The following is a 22,664-nucleotide window of genomic DNA, read 5'->3' as shown; positions in this document are numbered from 1 at the left end:
ATGGGCAGCAAGACTCCGACCGTCACCGAGGGCAGTTTCTCCACATATTAGCTAGAAGATCACGAGTGCCGCGTCGCATGCAGTGGAAATGGGCTTTTTCGTTTCGAGGTGTTGGATTCGGAGAGGACGCGTGGCCCCCGCGCGCGTTCAGGACCTGATCTGGAGTTGGTGTACTGAGTCGTCTCTTCAGAATGCCATACAAAACCTCCCCCCCCTCCCCCCCCCCCAAAAAAAAGCTCACATTCAACATAGTTTATAAACAGCGGGAAAAAAAAGGTGAGCCAATTAATCATCACCATCATTATACCAACGATTCCACAAGAATGAAAGTATAATACGTCCAGAGACATTTCCAGTACGAGGACAGCGAGGGACGACGACTGTACTGAAAATTAAAAACAAAACAAAAAAATAAAAGACACTGAAAAGAACAGTAAACAAAAACTCAAGATTCAATGAGTTGCTAAAAAAATAGATATTCCCTGCCCTCAACCAGACGTAAAAATGAAACAATCAACACAGTAAATAATAAAACATGAGAACACTCAGGTCCAAATCTGTTTAGTTTCCATGGCAGCGCTTCCCCAGCAGCCGGCAGAGGCAGAGGCGGCGTCTTCACGTCTCCCATGTTTGCTTTGCTCTTGAAAAATAGACGTATACTAGATTCATACAGTATTTCATAACTAAATTCACAAATGATAAGAATCATAACCATACCTTTAAAAATGTTCTTGCGAAGTTCATAATACACTGATTCAGATATATATATATTTTTTGCTTTCAGTCCTATATGCATATGACAACGTACTGTCCTCCATCGTGACTAAGTTAAATGCTTGGTCAGTTGAAATGAGAGCACCATGGGAGAGAAATGGGTTGTGTTTGTCGGGGAGGGGTGGTCAGAATACTGTCGGAGAAATCCAGATGTGCCCGATCGGCGCGTCAGTCACGCTCAGACTCTGCCCCAGCAGCAGGGAGAGGGGGGACGGAGAGAGAGAGAGCGAGGGTCGCCCGAGCCCGACTCTTCCTCCTCCTCTCCTCTTCATTCAGTTTTATCAAGTAGATGCCAAGAAGTAGCTCAGTGCATGGTTGTTGGGTTTTTTTTTTCTCTTTTGAAAGGTTGCATGATTATACACGTCTTTCTGTTCTGTTTGTTTTTTTCCCCTCTCTCTCTCTCTCTCTCTCTCTCTCTCTCTCTCTCTCCAGAGCCAGAAAAGCAGACTGGTAATCAAAAAGTTTCAGGTAGGTTTGTGTGTTTGCGTTTCGTCCTGCCCCAGTCCCTCTGACTCTCTCATTACAAGCAGTGGTTCTTCGTGGTCAGCGGTCGCAGAGACACTACTCGTACTCGAGGAACTGTTTATGGTAGAATAAGAGATACCTGAGAAGAGACGGACACGGGTTGAGTTCAGCGATCATCTCACATTTTGGCCGGCCATGCTGATGTGTGTGTGTGTGTGTGTGTGTGTGTGAGTCTCCCCTCCTTACCCTTCACTGTCGAGTACATCCTTAATGCTGGCCTTGGTAATAATGGCGTCGTCACATTTGAACCACTGGTCTTTGTGCTGGCGGATGAAGCTGGTGTAGTGGCCACTTTCTAATGTGCCTTGATGGTTGACCACCGCAAACAAGGAATACCTGAAATGAGAGAGAACGTCTCCTGGGTTAATTTAACATTAACATCCAAAAAAGCCCTATTATAATCTTTAAAAAGGAACACATTACTTTGGCCTTAAAGTTGTCACACTTTAAGGCTCGGGAATGAAAGCAGCTCTGAGTTGTGAATTTCTACAATAAGATAGTAAATTCCCGGTACATGTCTGGGAAAATGAAGGTCATTGTAAACGCCATGGATGAAGAGAACTAAGCCGCTTTTAATAGGCTTCAAAACTTATTTCATTATTGGAAGTCACGGCCGGGTGCTTCGGGTCATCAGCACGTGCTGCTGTGCTTTCCTCCCATGATGCTCTGTGACTGCTGAGAGTGGACGGTTTGCGTCAGGAACACGGTACTCACTTATTGTCGTTGTTTAATACGTCGACCGACTGTTGGTACTGGCCGTTCATTCTGCTCTCTTTACTGCGGAGGACAAAGAAGCAGAAGGCACAGACGCATTAATGTTTCATGTCACATGCTCGGCGTAAACATGTCACAGTGACACACACGTCCACTAGGGGGCAGGATCTCACTATCTGCAGCAGCAGATCACTTTCCTGCGTTGTTGCTGATTGCTTCCCTGTCTGAGGCTGAATGGATGTTACATTAAACGCCGCTGCTGCGTGTTCTATTGACATAAAGCTGCAGATGTCGGTGTTTGTACATCAAATGAAGACAAACTTGTCGACCCAGGCGTGTGTGAGGGTCCGCTCTCTGATTAAACAAAGCCTTACCTGGATGCCATGAAGGGCGTCATGTCCAACTCTAGAGGGAAGGAAACGTACGTAGTGATCTTCCGCCGCAGCTTCGCAGAGTGCTCAAACCGCTGCAGACGGAGCAAGGAGCAAGGATGAGCAGGGGAGGGGCAGAAAAAGACGAGAGAGGGTGAGGATGGTGGGGGGTGGGGGGAGAAACATTTAGAAACAACAGGCGTGATGATTACAACAAACTAAAAATAACAGCAAGTGGAATGTAAAAAGTGCAGGTTTTCCCACTCGGGTTGTCACACAGTAACACATTCATAACCGGATAATAATGGGTCGGGATTTATCGAAGACAATCTTCCCGCTGCCTGTTCCCATGAATATCATAAATACATTATAGGTCTCCAGTCGTGTAAGATAAATAAAAGATGGACAGTGGGGGACTGTTTGAGTCATACATGTCCCGGGACGGGGAACGCAGCGGGAGGTAACGCACCGACGACTAAATCGAATTATGAACACACCTACGCACAGGCGGCGCACCAGACAGCTAAAGTCACTGCGAAATCTCAACTCTTCCTCTGTGAAATGCAACACTGCGCGCGCACACACAGAGCAAAGCAGATTATACACCGCAAGCATCAGACGAGAAGTCATCCAGCCACCGTGCCGGAGTGGATGGCAGCTGACTGAGTGGAGGAAGGACACACCCAGAGACACACACACACTCACACACACCGATCACAGCTAACTCTTCAATATAATTCAGTCAGATGAAACTTTTCCTGGGAGATCTCCATCTCTGACAGCCTGCCAACTGAATTTACATGGCACAAGCTTTTTGAACATGCTGATCGAACAAAATGTATCAAGTACAAGTCTTTTTATTTGGACATCTTGGTAAAGTGGGACAGACAGCTCATGTTGAGTGAAACTCAGTGACTCTTACATCAAGCTCTCACCTCAACCACCTTCTGTATCACCTACAACAATTTCAGCTATTAATTGACGAGTTAAAATGTGGCCATTTGTCATGATGCCATTTGCAGAACAGCCAGTGTTGGCGATGAGAAACTGTGGTGGATGGTTTCTTCACATTTCAGAACCTGATGTACAACATCGGACAAATTTGTCCTCTTAAATACTTAAAACTGTCAGACGGCAAGAGAAAAATGTACCGAGGGATAATTGGCAGCGCACTGTCGCAGGCTGACTCACTTTGAGATGGAAACATGCTACGATGGGGAGCTTCTTCATTGTCAGCTGTTTGGTGGACTCCTGGTAACTATGGCAACCGCCACACTTGATTTTGGCACTGCTTCCTAGATGCTCAGGTCGCGTGAATCTGCAGTGGGGAAATGGATTAAGAGCGGGAGAGAGAAGGGGGAGATGTGTAAAAAAAAAAAAAAAGAAGAAGGAGACGACACTTGGCCTGCAGGAGCAGACAGAAGGCGCAAACTGCGAGGAACAAAGCTGCTTCTGTTCGGAGCGTGTTGGTTTTTGTTTTTTTTTTTTTTTTTGTCAAATGTCAATATCTGAGGGCCTGAATAATAAGCCCTGCCTGCGGGGCTTCGGCGCAGCCACTCTCTGTGTCAATTCACACAACCCAACGCCGTGCTGGTACTGCCAACGCCTCGATCGCCATGGCAACTGCACCAACCAGCCCTGTACCTTTAAGAGACTTGCTGCAGCAACTCGGGGTGTGTGTGTGTGTATGTGTGTGAGGAGCTGCAGTAAAAAAAAAAAATGTCAGCAGGAAAAGGAGGTGAGGGGGGGGGGGGATGAGACAAATGTGAGAGGTAGAGGGAGTTCATAGGGGAAAAACGGAATTAGGTGGAACGGGGGGGGTGAAATAAGATGAGGAGTGGTGGAAGAGAAACTGCAAGAATGAAGAGTCGGTGAAGGAGATGTGAGAGGTCACACCTGCACTGTCAACCTGCTGACGGGAGAGGATGAGACGCAGGCGTAACAAGGTTGCTGTGCCTCGGCAGACACCGTGTTTGACCCATTGTACAAGTGGAGGGATGAATTGGATTTGTTTGACTGCTACTGGAGAGACACAGGTGACGCTGTAGAGCTGCATTTCCTTTGAAAATGTCAGACATAATTTCTCTAATGGCGCTGACAATCAGTGTTATTGTCCATTTGCACAGAAAGATCGCAGCACCGCTCATCAATGGCATCTGATCTCTGCGGTATTTTGCAGGGAGATGGACTGAGATTTTTTTTTTTTTTTTTTTTTTACTAATTCAAGCACATATGTGTAACTATGTCCGCCTGATGTACCTGCGCAGGCAGTCTGTGAGCGTGGTGGATCCTGACAGGTGGCTCTCTCCGTTCACTGTGCTGCCGTCTCCTCCGGGACTGAGGGGCCAGAAAGGCGTGGACGAGCCGGGCAGGTCCAGACTGATGTCCCAGAAAGGATCTATTGTTGTGGAAACCCCGCTAGGAGAAAACACACAACGAAAAGCGGCGGGGCCGGTTATGATGTTGAATCAACAGTGTGTAGGTCTGTGTGTCACTTCCAGCGGCTCGTGAGGAGAGGATGACGACATGGACGGTAATGCACGGGGCTTAAATTTGGCACAGCCGCTGTAGATTCTGATCATGTTTTTTTGTTTAAGCCTGCCGGGAGACGAACGTGTGCGTGCGCATAATATCCACACTGTTTCTCCGGGTTCATTTGCAATTCAATGAAGTGTTACATCAGAGAAAATTGGCTTTGCATAGGGAATTTGTATTATTACAGCCCAATGACTGTGATGGACTGCAGCTTGAGCACAATGGAGGCCTCCAGTAGAGAATGCAGAGGCTGTGCATGAATATAAGCGCACAGAGATGGGCTGTCGTACATTATCACTGCTGATTAGATGAGTCATGGAGTTGTAATACCCCAGAGAGACCAGAGGGGGGGCTGCAAGGGCAAAAATCTATGCATTTATGGTAATTGCGAGAAGTAACCCTGCAGTTAATATGACACCATTAATATGAGCACTATTATTGGAAAGCCTTGGGCAATATATTTCATTATTTAAGGGTTTATCTGGTGATCTGCGCTCAACCAGGCAGTTAAATGACAACTCTACATCAGCGGCCTCCGTCTTTTACAGGGGAGGCAGGTAATGCTGCAGTGAGCCGTGTTTGGCTTGCCCGCTCTTCTGGGCGAGGTACTTTGCAGTTCAGTGCAGCCTGTTCGTGTTAATGTGACAGGACAGCTCTAGAGGGCAGGCGGGAAACGCTTGGATTGTGCCGCTGTCTAGACAACCCCCATTAAAAGCTGCTCTGCAGGGACCGGCCCTTCCAACCAGCGCAGTGGAGAAGACGCAACCAAGTGCTTCGCCAACTGCGAGAGGCTGGGCGGCGTCCGTCACAGGCGGAGCAGAAATAGATGGAAGAATAAATGAATGTCCTGAAGGAAAGGGTTGAGGTGGTCATGTTTTTCTTCGTCAGACGCAGTGGGTTGTGTCCCAATTGAAGAAGACCTGCACTTACTGGCAAACTTGACAGGTAACGTCTGATTGGAGGCCCCCGGTGAAGATTTGGTCGATGATGCAGTTACAGTGATTTGGATTGTTGGCCTTCTTCCCGTTGTCGTCTCCTGCAGGAGCACAGAGGACAGCGGACTGTGAAGCGTGCACACGCCACAAGCAGAAACGTCCTCTTTGGCACCTCTGAAAGACTGTCTGGCCCTCTTTCTCACTTTACCGTTCACCTGCAGCAGCGACCGTCTGCCGCTTCGCAGGTCCCTGGATCGGCTCCAGCCAATCACAGCCAGCCTCAACGTTGAGTCTGAGGGTGAGTCAGACTGTCGTTGCATTGCTGCAGGGCCTATTGACATTCCTCACACCGCTTCCTTGCTGTCCCCTTAATACACACCGTCAGCCTCTTAATATAGTGCCAAAGGAACAAAGCGGTGTTTTGTGTCCAGACGTAAGGTACAATTCAAATCAGCTCAGACTGGCTGGATGAGTCTGGAACTTTACATGTGAGGAAAACAGCTTCCAAGGAGCTTACTGATAGTGTCTCCTTTGCAGTGCCTGTGTAGCACATCCAGCGCCGCAATGAGGAACTCATGGGCGTCCTGCTGCTCGTAGCCTGCGAGGTGACGTGCGTGAGTCCACACCAGGTGCAGCAGCCGGAAGGGAATGTGAGGCGAACGGTGACCCGAGTAGAACTGAGAAGTGAGAAGGAAGACGAAAGGGAAGGAGGGAGAGGAGGACGATTAGCATATTTGTTCAGGTTGCTGGCTGCAGAGTTTTAATCACCCTTTATTTTACCAGTGTTCAAAAACGAACGGGGAACGCGAGTTGGAATTAGAATGCTTAGTTTTAATGATCTGATGAGGTGTTGTGGCAACAGTAATCCTGTTCAGAGACTAATTAGGACACATCGGTAAACAGCGGCAGTTCAAATGACAGCAAATCCAGAGAGGGGAGCAGCGTCTGAAGCAACACATGGCTGAATGGGGGGAGGAGGTATGGAGGAAATGCATCCAGCTAGACATTTCTGTATGGCAGAGGCTGTGTTTCCATGGGAATAGGAGTGACTGACAATCCAGGTCAGGGTGAAAGGATGCAGGTGAGAGAGAGAGAGAGAGAGAGAGAGAGAGAGAGAGAGAGAGAGAGAGAGAGAGAGAGAGAGCTGGCTGCACAAACAGTACAATGGAGTTTCAACTCATTAATGCCGGAGAGGCTCTCATTCCTCAACACGCTCACCTTGCTTTCCTCTTCACTCCTCTCTGAAGTCAGAATGAGTCTTGTTTGGGGAAAAACGAGCCAAGCTGACATCTCTCTCTCTCTCTTTTTTAATCTTTCTGTGTAACTCTTCCTTTTTCAGCGGCATGAAGGTGGTTGCCAAACAACAAATTCTACTACGAGACGAATCTCACTTTAATCCAAAAAAAAAAAAAAATCACGCGAGGGTAATTTTTTATGGTGACAGCGAAGTGATGTGGACAAAGGCGGCAAGACTTCACAAGAAGTGAATGTGTAAAAAGAATGACAGGCATGATAGCTCTGTGTGTCTGTGTGTGTGAGGAATCTTCATTGATTTTTCTTCCACGAATGACCCTGAATCTTCTCTCTCACCAGGGAGAGCGGCATGCTCAATCAATGCCTGCCTCCTTGGGTGATAGAGGTGAGCCATTACTTTCTCCATGTGTTATGTGGCAGAACACTTCGGCCGAGTGAGACCGGACAGGGCTCTGTGTGTGTGTGTGTGTGTGTGTGTGTGTGTGTGTGTGTGTGTGTGTGTGTGTGTGTGTGTGTGTGTGTGTTGGGAGCACTGGGTGGGGATGACTCAACTCATTAAACATTATAACACTGTTGCCATCTGTGGGCTCATATATATACCGAGGAGTGAGAGGGTGGAAGGAGAAAGCGAGGCAGTGTGGGAGCCGACCAGGCAGCCATTATGTAACACTTTTTTCACTTGATGAGTTTGTTAAAAACAAACAACGGACTTTTGTGGCGCGGAAGTGGGGGAGAATAGCAAACGGCTCTGGGACATATTCCGCGCCGAGTGATCAGCTTCAATAAAAGGTCGAAGTTCTGCATTTCTGTTTATTCATTTAGCGGGAGACATTCCTCCGAGGCGAGACGTCTCCCTCCCCTCCGCCTCAGTGACTCAGACGTCTGCGGCGGCTTAACTCTACGAGAAATCATTTCATATCGCTTGCTTGTTATACAATTAATTTTTTTGTTTTTTTTTCTTTTAGGGATTCGATAAAGTGGTGATCAGAGATCAAACCACTGGACCTGGACGTCGTACCTCCTGAAAGAGCTGCGACATCTCACACACCAGACAGGAGTTTGATTGCATCTCGCACTTGTGTCTGTCCGAAAGGAAGAAGTCCCGCAGCAGTGGCGTGTGTGTGAGCGCCTGAACGATACAGTTCATGAAACACGTGTTGCCCAGGTTTATTAACCCTCGTAAACCTGCGAAGGGAGGAGACAAAAAAAAAGACAAGAGTGAGATCGACATGACAGATAAATCAGCTCAGGACATCATCTTTACCACTGCAGGAAAATACGAAGAGACAAACATCACGAAAGACAAAAAGCATCTTTTACACCTATTTCTCACCAGCTGAATGATCTGGGAGGAGAGCAGTGCTTGAAGTTTGCAAAAAATACTTCTGTCCATTCAAGCAGCCAATAAAATACTTGACCTCATGTTCCCAAGGTCTCAAAGATGATTGTCCGACCCCATGTGGGCTGTTCTGCGTCTTTTACTTGACAATGCCATCCATCTATTTCGTTTAGTACCGCGCCTTTGACTGATGGAACGCTGCAGGGATGATTGTATTATCAGAGGAGTCGTGAAGCCGTCAATTGTTGAACCACTGTGCTCCTGGGAACCCTCAACGCTCTGGAAAGGGCTTTATACAGTCGCCCTGATCTACGACTCACCAGAGGTTAAACGATCAGACAGCAGGGGTTTACCTGGACAGCTGGAGTCAGCTTTTGTCCTGATATGTTCTTTGAATCGTGGCTCATTAAAGGATCTAAGTTACTACAGCAAACAGGAAACACAGTGTTTGAATTACTTTGTTTCAGGAATAACATATAAAAGCCAAAGATAACTGAAGAAAAACAAACAATGTAATCTTTTTGGAAGCTGCACAGTCAACAGTACTGCGTCGGGTCAAGGCTGCCAGCATATCTGAGTGTTCCAGAAAGAATCCCAAATCTGTGGAGAAAGCAAAGCCTTTCCGCCATCGGCCCGGCGGAACAGGTGAGACGCAGCGAGGTCTTGGCTCTGGTCCAAGCGAGCAGGGTTTTGGTTCAGGAAGAGAGAGAGAGCGCTCAGCAAGAGCTTAAACGCTTCAGACCGGCCCCGGAGCGCACACGTTCACAATAAAACACACGGTCTGACGGCCGACCGCGGCGACCAGCCAGGTCTGAGGAGATACAAAGGCGTGAGGGCCGGCTGGAGGGACGCCGGTACACGGGAGAAATTAGAGACACGATAGAAAAGGAGCAACAGACAAACAGAGGAGAAGCGGAATAGAGAGAAAACATTTGTGGAAGACAGACAGACAGACAAATCCAGGCCCACTGTGGCGAGTATCTACCGGAGAGGGAACACTGTGTTCCGCCTCTCACTTCGCCTGTGGGGGTGCCCGCCCCGGTTAACCCTGGGCATCCCACTTAAATACATGAGCGACCCAGAGAACATCTGCCCCTCAGGCACATGGACACACACACACACACACACACACTGGAGACGAAGATGCCCACCGATGGTACAGTTTGTAGTGATTTTCCTTCGCTTTGGATTGTGTCGTAATAGCTCCAGCTCCCTCTTGGTCGGCTCCCATGTTGTGTATTTCTCCCCGATGCCTGTCAAAACAACACGATAAAATAAACACACACACACACACACACACACACACAAATGGTATTAATGAGACTATCACGTGATCCTGCTTCAGATCCTTCAGAACAGTAACTCTACCTTGTAATTTCCAGGCCTTCCTCTGCTCCTCTTTGGCAATCTGCTCCATGTCTTTGTCGTATATGTAGTCTTGACACACAAAACAATATATTCCGCCGTATAATAAGTCTATTGCTGGAAAAAGAGAACAGAGGGAGGGAGAGAGAGAGAGATTATAATACCAAAATTGCAAACAGAATTCTTTTCCAGCGCAGTGATCCACATTAGGTTTCACTTTACTGGTCGGCCTCACTCGGCGCCGACCCGTCACTCGCTGCGTGACGTGACCGGCTCATTGTGCTAAACAATCAGAAGCAGTGTGTGAGGGGGAACAGTGATGGAATAGGTGTGTTTCACTACACCCCCACCCCACCCCCCACATTTCCTCTAATGCAGCCCACCTTCTTCCATTCTCAAACTCCACAGCAACAATACCTCTGCTCTGTTGCCGTGACAACCTATTTTTAGCATAACCGGACATTTTTTTTCTTTCTTTCTGTTTTTGGCGCTACCCACACTCGGAAAAGCGAGCATGTAATGTAGAAAATCTCACTGGTAAATCGGATCTCGTCGTCACAGCGTCGCGTCTTCTTGTTTCTTACCGATCGGCCATAACATTAAAACCACCCGCTGGCACAGGGATGAGGTGACACCGTGGTTAAGGACTTGTTTGTCCAGCGCTTCCCACAAATACTCAGCTGGATTAAGTTCTGGTAAATTTAAAGTCCAAGTCAACATCGGAAACTTGAAAGTGATGTCAAAGGAAACGGGATTAAGAAGAAAACAGGATCACTTTTGATAAGTACTGACGAGTGCGAACCAGGAAAACCTGCATCAGAGCTGCAGTTTTTGGCTTTTCTCTTAATCTTCTCAGTCAGAGGTCTGCAACGAGCCGCTCTGGAGTCACATGAGGCTCTCCAGCCTCTTTAGTGGCTCCATGAAGGGAGTCCTGAGAGCGAGGCCGCCCGCTCAGGACAGGAAGGGAGACCTGTGATGGGAGCTTTCCGTCTCTCAGACAGGGGAGTTTGCATTAATTTGATTAGACATGAACAGAGTGCTGGTGTCAGGGAGGCTCCTGTGGAAAGCTCAGAGCTAATTAACACTGCAGCCCTGCACTCTGTGTGTGTGTGTAACCAAACTGTTGAAATACATTTTAATTAATTAAAGCCATTAAGAAAGCGACCAAGCCACCCTATTGTCTCCACGGTTTCCATATTTAGTTGTCCTCATCAGGATAATATCACAATCTTGTTCATTAGTGCCACTGTCGTATTTTGCATCATTACCACGGAAGAATGACTGGAGCTTTCCTGCTTGCTGTGGATTAGTAAAGAAAACCCTCCAATCCCTCGTTGCAGCAAATTAACATCATTTGTCGAGCTATATTTATCAACGAGATCAACATAACTTATTCCAGTGGAACCCGAATATAGCAATAGGTGATACGACAGGGTTCTATCCCTGCTAATCAATGAAGCGTCTTTTCAGCTCCTCCCTTTTGCAGGCGTCGTTTGTCACTGCAGCTTCACTGCAGGCAGGGCAGGTTTTCACCCCAGACGCCTTTCTGACCACAGCCAAGATCTGACCATGGATCCCTCACATTCAAGGTCAAATACTTAAAATACTGATTCATAGAAGTAGCTCATATGAATGGAAGTTATTCAAGGAGAAAACATCTTCAGAGTAGGATCATTTTTTTTCTGTTGTGAAAGTTTTTTTGATATGTTAAACATCTGGAGAAAGAGTTGTAAATGCTGATTAACAACTTGAAATACTATTTAAAGACTCCTTATAACGCATTATTTGTTGGAAAAAAAAATGGGAAAGACCAATCTTGACCAGAGTTTGAGGAAAAAAAAAAGTCTGAAAATAAGTGACTTACCTAGATTGTGTCTCTTGTTTTTCGCGTGCTCGTGAATGTGTTTCTTCGTAAAACAGCCGAAAAAGACGCAGTAGAGACAAGAGTGGAGCCGGTTGAGGTGGGCGCCACACATGTGACAGATACACGACTTGGCCTAGAAATGCAGATCCAAACAGGGGGTTGGGTGGTGGTGGTGGGGGGTGGGGGAGGAGAGAGAAAAGAAATGGTAAGAAAAACTCTCACCGCAGCAGAGTAGCGTTAAGTACAGTGTAAAACTCGGTGACAGCTGAATTAGATTTCCATCTTTCAGGCCATCGCACAAACATTTCGGAGGACAGGGTGCTTGAGTAAACCTGGTTGGAAGTCGCACTAAAGACTGCTGCTCCTGTTGACAACTCCAATGCAGCTGAATAACAACATATTTCCCCGGCAAATCATTGGCTCTCTAACACATTCGGGGCATGATGGGATTTAATGCTTGGCAGGCACACTGAAGAGCCGAGCGGAGACTGTCTGAAACACACACACACTCACACACAGACAGCAGCGAGTGTGTGTGAGTGATTGGTTTGATGACAAGACTCAGAGGTGACCGGAGAAACTGGAAGACATTATTGCTCATCCTGGAAACAAACATTATCCAGTTTCCACAAATATACACATTTGTGCACCCCGGGACCAAAGGGTTTCTACAGACTGAGTGATTTTAACAGTTTTGTGTGTTTATTACAGGTTTTACTGTGCCAGTGTGGAGTCAGTACTGCATTGGCAGCGAGAATAACAAGGTTATCGTGGACAATATGTCACCTTAAAGCCCCCGGACCTTTAAATAAATAAGCAAAGTGAACCAAGAATCAAGCATTTCTAGTATTTCTGCACAGGTGGCAAGTAGTAGTGAATTAAATAGGGATTAGGGATGGAGATGAGAATTCCTTCTCCTTGGGAATCTGCAAAACGTTCATTTGATGGAGTTGTTTCGAGTCTTATTCTACAGCTTTAGCTTGTAAATAGCAGCCACTCTGTCGTGCAGTAACATTTCTGACACTGCCAGAAAATGACCGAGGGCTGTTTGTGACAATGCCCGTCCAGAAACCCTCTCACCGTACGATATAATCCCACAGATTTTAAACCACGATCAAAGACTGCTGCAGAATTACCCATCTTTCAAGTGAGGCGGCGGAACTCGGATAATGTGTTCCTGAGGCTCTGGTAGAGCAGTTACGCAATTAAAACCTCTTTTTTTCCCCTGCACATGCAATTTCCTGGTTGATTCCATTGTGAAACCGACAATGACTTTGAAGCAAATGACCTAAACGGTGTAAAGAAAATCACATATACAGGACATACGGCTGAGGACGAAGCAGAGATAATAGGATAAAGCTGTAACAAGGTAAATTTAACACCTCGTTTAAGCATTTTCCGTCATCCATCAGTCGCTGTGTGGAAGAACACTGGATTAAAAAAAAAAAAGTTAAATAAATTCAATAAAGCTGGGTCATTTCAAATGGCTCTGTTCTACTTTGTAAATTGGCTTTTATCCAAAGCAGCGTCGAAGAATCCATACGCTAAAAATCAATTACGACGTCAGCCTTTTAGAGGTGAGCGGCTTCTTCTTCTTTGTGTGTGAAGACGATTAAAGTATAGCAGAAAGTCATCTGCGTGCCTGCTTTGAAAGGGGAGAAATTAAATCAGAGAGGAGGGCGAGGACAGAGAGCAATCTAATCTCTCAAGGTGCAGACGGAGGAGCCGTGAAGCAGGTAAAGATCCAACGCGGTGAAAAAGAAACCTTTCCACTGGTTCACACTTTCTGCTACAATGTGTGAAAGTAGTTGTGAGATTAGAGTCCCGTGCTCCTAAACGACTTCAGTTACCGGATGTGAACTCGGCTGCCCTCCACTTGGCTTATTGCCGAATTCGAACAAGAGACTGAATAGTGTAATGAGAGTTCATTGTTGGAAGGGAATAGAAAGAGTTGTGCCACTCAGTTTCACTTCCCTATTCTTGGATGACACAAAATACTCAACAATGGATTTTTATTATTATAACACACCCATCAAAGGCAACTCCTTCTTGGTAATATTAAAGACACTGCATCTAAATAACACAAAGGAAGTTTTCTTAGAGGCTGAAAACTGTCGGTTTATCCTCCGAAATGAGTTTACAGTCAGTCAGACAGTTATTTGAATATTGGTCTCAGCTTCGCATAAATGTTTATGTTGTTACCAAACAGTTCTGCTGCAGCCATTTATCCTGTCAAGGAGAATATGCCGCAAGATCTTATTCAAAAATGTTGGGAAGATAAGCCTTCCCTCCCCGGGCTGCACCGTGTTTAGATATACTGACAATGATACTGACAGTGCTGCAGGAGAGGGCCGGGCGATTTTCAAAAGGGAGAAGAAAAAAAAATGGTTGCATGGAGACCTGAATCTCATCTCACTCCTGCAGGGAGTGGGTGGGAATGGTCAAAAAAAAAAAAAAACCTAAAATCTGGAGGAGTGGGTACAAAGATTGAAATAACAGGTCCACGCAGAGTTCTATTGTTGGGAGCATCCGAAATGCAATAAAACACCAGAACTGTTCAATTTTCACCCGACGGCTGGTGTGCTGCGATACCGGCCGCGCGGCGCCGCAGGGAGAGGCAGCGCCACTCCCCGCCCGGTCCGTGTTGTGGCTGAGCGTTAGCTGGCATGGGCCGGATTGTGATGACATTGCAGTGGAGGGGATACTCGTGGGGGGGGGGGCAGACACTAAGCTCTGTTTTCATTCGCACTGGCCGGCTCTGAGAGGGGGAAGCACCGAATCAGAGAGGGGAGCTTTTCCAAACAGGGGTGAAGGATGAGCGGCAGACAGAAGAGCAACACCAAGTATTTCTATAACAGTTTGGGATCAATAACTCCAAGTCAAAATCCAGGAACACACCTCGCCCTCCTCTTCACCCTCTACTACTATCATAAAAAAATGTCTCAGCCTCGCCCCTCTCACTCACAGCCAGTCCATTCCTCACTGTCAGCAGTCCTGTCCTCACTGCACCCTTGGCAATGTTGTATTAGATCAGCTATTGATCAACCGATGGCTCAAATGACTGAAACAAGTGTCAGACAGGTAGCCGGCTCATGTTCACGCTGCGCTGGGCTGCGTCTCCCATCTGGGCTGTGCTCTCTGAGGCCAGCTGGACGGCAGGGCAAAGAGCCTTTAATGCACAGAGCTGCTGATTGATTGGACAACAGATTCAGAAAGGCAACGGCTGAGAGATTAGATCTCAAACGCATTGTTAGCGTGAAAGGTAGATAGCCATTAACCCTTCACGGGTCGACTGAATCTGCGAGCTGACAATGAGCCTCTTCTAAACATCATAGCGAAATCTAAAACCTCACGCTTCATTCCTCCTCTCTCATTCCTTCAATCTGCCGGCATTATTCCCCCCTTCAGCATTTTAGGTTAATGCATTCATATATTCCAGCATAAGCAGTAATGTGATGAGCTGTGACTGATGAGAGCGAATGGCAAAGACAATTATGATGTGGACAAACGTCTGGCTCCACTGAGCACGCTCCGGCTGCTGCAAAGCGGCGAGCGCAGAGGGGCGGGGCGGGGAGAGTCAATACGGAGCAGAGCGCCCGGCTATATGAGAACAGTGACTCACCATGCTGCCTGATGCTCATAAGCCCGTGCAAGCTCCTCAACACACACACACACGCTCGTACATCAACAAACTGAACAATACTCGCACTAAATATGCCTAAAAGCACATGTAGAATTCCATGACGTAAACACACACTCAGACACACTCGGTCCTCTTGGATTCTATATTCGATAAGAACAAGCCAGAGAAGGCTCGGGAGGGAAACTGCTGGTGATGCTCCAGAGCCGTGCTGCTGACTGACCCCGTGGGGCTGCAGCCTGTCAGTGCCTTGGCAGGATGATGTTGTAGCAGCCCCCCCCAACCCCCCACTTTCTCCTGCAACATGCGCCTCTGAGAAGCTGCGCAAGATGAAACACATTCTATCTTTTCCTATCTGTCCTTCATCGGCTCTTCACGCCGTTGACGGTGGCGTGGTGGTGTGTGGCGATTTCCGCCTCATCCAAATGGGCCCGAGACGCAGGAGACACGAGGGATTTCCGGAGTGTGTCGTTTAGCCTCATACTGTCACACACTGCTATAAGGACATTACAGTTAAAGCCTAAGCCCCAGTCCATGGAGTCGAGCTTCTTGACAACTCCAGGAAATGAAATAAAGCCAAGTTGGGGGGGGGGGAAGTTAAGTTTATACCACAACCTGGCCTCGAATTTGTTTTATTCAGGGAGCCTTGTGAGGACACACTGCAAACACACAGACGTGCGGAAGGAGGCACGCTGCCTCAAAAGCTAATTGTGAATCAAAACAGAAAGCCTCATAACGCAGCAGTGTCTAGCTAACCTTCATGCAGTTCATCAGGCTGAGCACGGCTCTAAACAAACACACACACACAGCCACATTTGACTGCACAGATGGTTATCAGTCGATGCCCATGGTTAACAAAAGGCTGTGTGATCATTTGTCAAACCTTGCAGCCGCCATATGCCCACAGCCGCGCCACCAAAGTCACCCACATTTAATCTCCCCAAACACATGACCTGTGGGGACAGCTCATGTGACGACTGCCCACACCACAGAGGCTCTGAATGTCCTCCCAAGGAGTCGGATCCCATTAGATCATATATTTGATTCTTTCTTGGCCCCTCACAACAACAATTTCAAAGCTGCAATGCAACAATCTGCATCTCTTTCACAGAAATCTGACCAGGTTTTCCAAGCAGACTGCCTGGACTCAAGAAAAGTCGCCCTTTGGTTCCAAGGTTTTAACAATAGCGTGTCCACACTAAAAGAGATTGATTGCCTCAAAGTTCTGGGCTTGGTGTGCGGTGAGAGAATGAGTGACAGATCATTAGCCAGATGGCGGTTCGAGGGGAGGGCTGGACCGCCGCCTCATTGGCTGGATCGGGCCACGGCCAGCACGTTTTGTGGCCGTGGTGTCTTTCCAGAGACTGTCGAATGAGACGCGAAGTGGGGCGAAGAAGAGATGGACAAAGGAGGAGGGAGGAGTGGAGGTAGAGCTTTCAAGTGAGGAGGAGCTCAGAGATACGAGCTTATTCAAAACACAAAGCCGTGCTCAACAAACAAAGTAAAATCCCAAAGTGAAAGCTTATGAAGGTGAACAACAACTCGATAAAAAGATGAGAGCTTTGACTCCTTGTGTGTTTTTGTATGTCTCCTTTTCACTGCTGCTAGAGCTGCTGAACATTATATGGTCCAATTCCCAGCCTCATGCAGCAAACAACCCATGAGCAAATATTCTGATTTGTTCGCCCTGTTGTTCGTCCTCAAAACAAAGCAAATTCAATGATGCAGTAGAATAAAGATGGCAAGTCCATCACTACGCAGGGAGAATTTCCTGCGGCCGAGGAATTCTGGAAGGAAAATATAAGGAAAGGACGCCACAAGGTGACACACCAGGCTCACAATGACTCTGGGAGGAGTTCGCAGACCTTCTGCCCTTTGTTTAGTCTGAGTCACTGAAGCCACCGCCGCAGTGACTGACAGACCAAAAGCCACATTAGACAAGGCCGAGGAGTAACGAGGAGCCAGACTTGGAAGAAACAGGCCTGGATGAGGACCAGAAACCATCATGCAACATGGCCAAACCCACAGAATGTTTTCGACCAGTGAATGAATGGGATGAAGGAGGGGAAAGGAGAGGATAGGGAGAATTTAGAGAGCACCCATAATTTCTGATATAAACTGTACCAAAAAGAAAACTGCATGCACAAAATGAATAAAATCTTCTTTGTCACATAAATCACAGTGCGAATAAGAAAAAATTATGAAAGCTTTTTGTTTTTTCCACACTACTTTGATACGTTGTGCAGGAAGCAAGAAGAATTGTAATGAAAAGGGTTTTACAAACAGAAAAAAAATACTGAAAGCAAGAAAATGGAGGAAGCAGCAGCAGCAGCAGCGTGGGAGTGAGCGCAGCAGAGGAAGGAGCCAGCGATATGAAGAGTCTGTAGGAATAGATCCTGGTGCTCCGAACGTATGCTGATGAGTCAGGGAGCGGGGCCTGTGATGTGATGGAGGCGGATCTGACAGCGAGATCTGCTCACAGCTCAGGATTCAGCCGCTCTATGGGAGGGGCCGGGGCTTCATTACATTTGTGTGAGTGCATGCATGTGTGCGAATTGAAAAGGGAGGGGGGGAAGGGGGGGGTTGAAAGGGAGCAATGTAGATGCACCGTTTTTGACAATATTTTCCTACCAATGAAATTCCCGGCTACATCTCGTGCATTCTCTTTCATCTCCCCTTATCACGGGCAAAATGGAGCTTGTGCTTGTGGAAGGGGAAAAGGGGGGCTACGCCTCGCCCGTTCATACATGATTCATTAAAATGAGAAAATAAAAGTCAAGTTCGTTCCACTCTAATCATGACCTCCGCTCCTTTAATCAGACTGACAGCAAATTCTTCAAAGCAGCTATAGCTGGACATTCTGCCAACCAGCTCAGGTTTAACTGCATGAGTTTGTTTTATTATGGAAGTGTTTCAGTACACTGAAATAGTAAATGGGAGTCCATTCTGCCTGATGGAACAACCCTCAAATAAACAAACAAACAGACCCTTCATGAATATTCACCACCGCCAGCCAACTTCACAGCCATTCACTATTTATGAATTATGAATACGACTGGAGTTGAGATGTTGAAGCTGAATTCAATGTAAAGAAAACCTATTCGGTTGCTTAAAACAAGGGAAGGTTAAGTATCGCTCCAATAAATGCCAGTTTAATTTGAAAAATGAAACATTAAAACCTCACGTGAACATCATGGAGCGTACATGTGTGACTTACGTTGTTTTTCCACATGCTGGATGTGATCTGTGGCTATCTGACAAAACCAATCAACACCTTTTAATGACTGCTGATGGCCTGTCGCTCCTTTAACCAGAGTAAACACTAACGGACAGAAACATGGCAGAAAATCTCGTGATCTTGAATCCCAATACCAGCAAACTTCTGTTCATCCAAAACATAACAGAAAAATCCTCCTGGCTTTTGGTGGAGGGACCAGACTGCTGCAAACTCCTGAGTTGGCTTATAAAATTTGAAAAAAAAAATGCTGTCATCTCTGCACCACCTAATATTCCAAAGGATCAACCGAAATGAGATACAGTGGATTTTAAGTTACACTTGTCAAGGCGTCTCTGCCTGTCTGAGCCTCAGCTTGAGCATGCAGAGCATGTGACAGGTTTTCCACCTATGCTCCTGCACATCGGTCGGGAATTGATTCTAGCTTCAGGTGGAAAGGCTGAGAGCCGGCAGGAAGGCTGATGAGGACAGGCTGCAGAGGAGGAAAAAGGAGAAATGAGGGGAGAAAAAAAAAAACAGACGAGGTGAAAAACAGCAATTGGGGACACAAGGCGCTGGCTAATTAAGGCGAGCCAGTGAATGACAATGACTTGACTCCACACAAAGCATAAAGGGGGATCTTTTCGTTTTCTGTGTCCTCGCCAATGCCACTGCTGAATATGTAGTAAGCAGTGCAGTGATGAAGTGCCGTCCAATCAGCCATTCAGACTTCCACCCCAATGCCGCTGTCGTCTATTCAAAAACAAAGCGAATGTATTTCGCCGTATTAAGAGTCCCAACTTCCACGTCGCCGGCGTTTCGTAACTCAAGGCTGAACAAGCAATACGAGTTCCTGAGCTCACCTCATGAGCACACGCTGCCTGTGTGGCGGCAGAGCAGCGCCACAGCTCCCCTGCAAGCCACGCTGCTTTCACTGAGGGACAAATGAGGCAACAATGCTCCTGCAAAAATCCATTTACCCTGTACTGCAGTGAGGCAACATGGAGAACGCCTCAGCAAACCACTTCATCAGTCACCTGCGCCTCCAGCAGAAGATGTTAAAATAGTTGCAGTACAATGTGCAAAGCTAAAAGAATGATCACTACAACAACTAATCCTGACTTGAAAAACTAGTTACTGGTAAACTGGTTCCCTCGAAAGCTTCATTTATGAAATATATAAAGGAGAAGCACTTCTCTTTTCTTTCTACACACCTTCCATATCCTATATCTGGCAAAGATCTGCATAGATAACACAGCAAGAGCGAGCGATGTATTTAAATACCTCATAATTCAGCAGGCATGATGAAAATATCAGATAAAATGTTAAAAAAAAACTGATAACAAAACCTAAACTGCTTGAAAGCGGTAATTCATTCCATCTATGAGATTAATATGTGGAAGTCTCCATGATGTTTCAGGACAAACTTTACCTTAACCTCACAGAGACACACAAGTATTTCCAGAGCTGTTTTCTAGGTATAAAGCGACTGCTGGTAATGACTGTAGAAGTAATTATTTTGGATTTTTTTGTAAACTTAGTGTGACTTTGGCAAAAACGTTCATGAGAGGCTTTCGAAAATGATACTATGTTTTTTCCCCCCCATAAGTAAAGAATGAGCCAGATTTGCTAATCACAGCAAAGAGCTTGGCAAGAACATTACAATTTAATAAACAAGCAAATCAAAGCACCTCTGACATGTTTTTATTTTTTACTATGGCAAACCGTCTGAGCTCCTGTTGACTGCAATATTTTCAGGTAGTGTGAGAAAAGAGAAACTTAAACAGAGGAAATCAGTTGGTAAAAAAAAAAAAAATAGCTGCAGTTTCACACATTAGTTTAAATATAGATTTTAAGAAGCCAATTCAAAATGCAGTCATTCTTTTATCATTCAGGGTGCAGGGAAATGAACACATCGTAATGAAAAGCATCCAAGATTTGCCATTTAACCGTGACAAACTCACAATGTGGCTCATCTATACCTGTCCATCTGGCTGGAACAGTTCATCACAGGAGACAGAACAATGGGGGATGACTCCCCCCACCACTTTGTTTTACATCTAACATTCAGTCCATTAAATGAAGAGGCATTTGAGGCGGGCGGGTGAGCAGGAGGAGAGAGAAAAGCAAGCCAGCTCTTATTCATCAGGACTACCTGCATTATGTCAGTGAAGATGAGGAGTAGGATATGCATCAACTCACCAGCTCTGTCCATGCTGCATCACTCTGAAGCACCTATTTTAACCACAACGACATAAAAACGTATGACGTTCAGGGGAAAAAATAAATAAACTTCAAAACTTGTTTTCAATGTGCACATCAGAACAAAAAAAAAAAAATCAGAGACACGACGACTGACAACAAAAAAAGAAGGGGAGTGAGGGAAAGCTGCAACGCAAATCCACATCTGATCACAGTGGGTGAGAGCAGGCCGAGCAGGTGTGGGATGAACCCTAAAGACAATCAACTGAAGCCCCGGCCATCAAAGTGATGGAACAGCAGTGACCCGGGATGAAGAGAGAACTGCTAATGTGTGTGGACCCGGTGTGTGCGTGTGAACAGACACAATGGGTCCATTTGGTATGGTAATGTTAGCCTGTGGACACAATTCTCTTCCTCAAAGAAAAAAAAAACTCAAAAGTTTGAGCAATCTACAGCTAAAAATCTGACTCTCGACACAAAAAGCCTGGATTGTCGTCGCCTCGGCAGAAGAATCAAGTGTTGCAATCAATAAGAGGCAGTTCGCCGAGCACAGTCTTTCTGAAGCTAACTTGCCGGTGAAAACCTAGCAGGCTAACCGTGGTGTTGGAAACTGTTCCACAAAGAGCAGAATTCTGTCAAAAACACGTTCAGTGATTGTGCTTCATGTGAGACATTTTGGTTACGTGTGTGTCTATGCCACATCAAAAACATTATTCCACTTTTTGTATGTGAGGCTAACGTTGCAGTTCCTGTGTTTTTACCTTGCGTCTCCTGGTCTCAGCAGTACCACTCCAAACAAAGCATTGGTATATGACTCGGAGGTTTTGTTTCCAATTATCCACCTTATAACCGTTCACATGGGAGCACCCGGCCGGACTCATGACAGACAAAACATTCAGTTTGTTGTTTTTTTAGGTGACAATGAAAAGTCTCCTGGATTATTCACTTAGCTAGGCTAGCTAGCACGAACTGTCTGTCCAGAAATGGTTTCCGTTTGGAAATGGGACAATCGATGTAGTATCCAAAATGCTCCTCGGGCATCTGACAAACACGGTCTAAATCTGTTCATGTAGTCACCTAAAAGAATAACCAGTCCAGTTAAATTTCAGTCCCCCTAGCTGTTTGGACAGTTGTCTTTTCCTTTAGGGTTAGCTCCACTTCCACTCTCACGATTAGTTAGCTTTCTTTCTCTAGTTAGCCTGCTAACACTCAGCCACAGCTTCACAATGCCCGCCCAGCGTCAACCGTGATTTGACAACACAAAGACCTGACGTCACCACGCTCGCTTCGGAGCTCGCTGGGTGCGCTCGGTTTGTCGTGCGGGGTACTCCGCGAGAGCGGGGAAGTACGAGATTTGAACCACTAGCTGCATCAATGACGTCGCCTTAGCTGAAGCACCACCCACCCAGGGCAATCTGAAATATGCAGTCAACCTAATTTTTTTCACAGCGTATTATTCTGAATGGTGGAAATTACCTCTGTTTTATTATTGTCTCAACATTTATTTGCATCGCATAAGTATTTAATATTGTTTTTTTTATTGTTCCACATTGATGGATTTTGTCTTGATATTCAAGCATAACTGTCACATTATGTTCACAGTTTATTTGACTATTTGAGCTCATAATAGTACAAAACAGCTGAACCTGAAACTCAAAGACAACACGCACACTGAACAGGATGCATTATTTGTGGCAAATGTAACCCTTTGGAATGACCAGTGAAAGCCTACCACCTAGTGGATATGAGGTGTAGGTGTGTAGTTAGTGAGGACTTATTCAAAAGTCAACCTGTCTCGGTAAAAAAAAAAAAAAAAAAAAAAAAAAAAAAAACCATGATCACATGAAGCAATTAGAAATATCTTAAATTAACCTCTGTTCATACGGGCATTGAATTAAATTACTGGGTTTCCAACAAAAGGCAAAGCTCTCG

General features: G+C 46.1%; 1 protein-coding gene across 2 annotated transcripts; it reads right to left on the bottom strand.

Annotated features, from left to right (window-relative positions):
• Positions 1-770: 770 nt before the first annotated feature.
• Positions 771-21,959, bottom strand: LOC115386753 (ubiquitin carboxyl-terminal hydrolase 22). 2 transcript variants are annotated; one of them, XM_030089219.1, is made up of 14 exons: positions 21,494-21,959; positions 20,733-20,765; positions 11,677-11,809; positions 9,816-9,929; positions 9,599-9,700; positions 8,127-8,293; positions 6,372-6,531; positions 5,850-5,955; positions 4,644-4,802; positions 3,576-3,702; positions 2,388-2,479; positions 2,014-2,076; positions 1,486-1,635; positions 771-1,378 (listed from the first exon to the last, which is right to left on the bottom strand). In XM_030089219.1, exons 1-14 carry the CDS (start codon positions 21,611-21,613, stop codon positions 1,336-1,338), a joined length of 1,569 nt encoding a protein of 522 aa, XP_029945079.1. In that variant the 5' UTR covers positions 21,614-21,959; the 3' UTR covers positions 771-1,335. The 2 variants fall into 2 exon arrangements, with proteins under 2 accessions (XP_029945079.1, XP_029945080.1); XM_030089220.1 differs by lacking the exon at positions 20,733-20,765.
• Between the last annotated feature and the right edge of the window lie 705 nt (positions 21,960-22,664).

This window comes from Salarias fasciatus, chromosome 4 (genome assembly GCF_902148845.1).
Source record: "Salarias fasciatus chromosome 4, fSalaFa1.1, whole genome shotgun sequence".
NCBI classification, from domain to species: domain Eukaryota; kingdom Metazoa; phylum Chordata; class Actinopteri; order Blenniiformes; family Blenniidae; genus Salarias; species Salarias fasciatus.
This window is presented reverse-complemented; position numbering and strand designations above follow the sequence as displayed.

What these genes read in the sequence shown, in the direction of transcription:
- LOC115386753 (XM_030089219.1), bottom strand. Translation starts at nt 21,613, where the DNA reads ATGAGTCCGGCCGGGTGCTCCCATGTGAACGGTTATAAGGTGGATAAT. An exon ending in ATGCAGCATGGACAGAGCTG is followed by an intron (nt 11,810 to 20,732) that starts GTGAGTTGATGC and finishes CTGCATTTCTAG; the next exon opens with GCCAAGTCGTGTATCTGTCA. An exon ending in CTCACAGACTGCCTGCGCAG is followed by an intron (nt 3,703 to 4,643) that starts GTACATCAGGCG and finishes TCCCCACTGCAG; the next exon opens with ATTCACGCGACCTGAGCATC.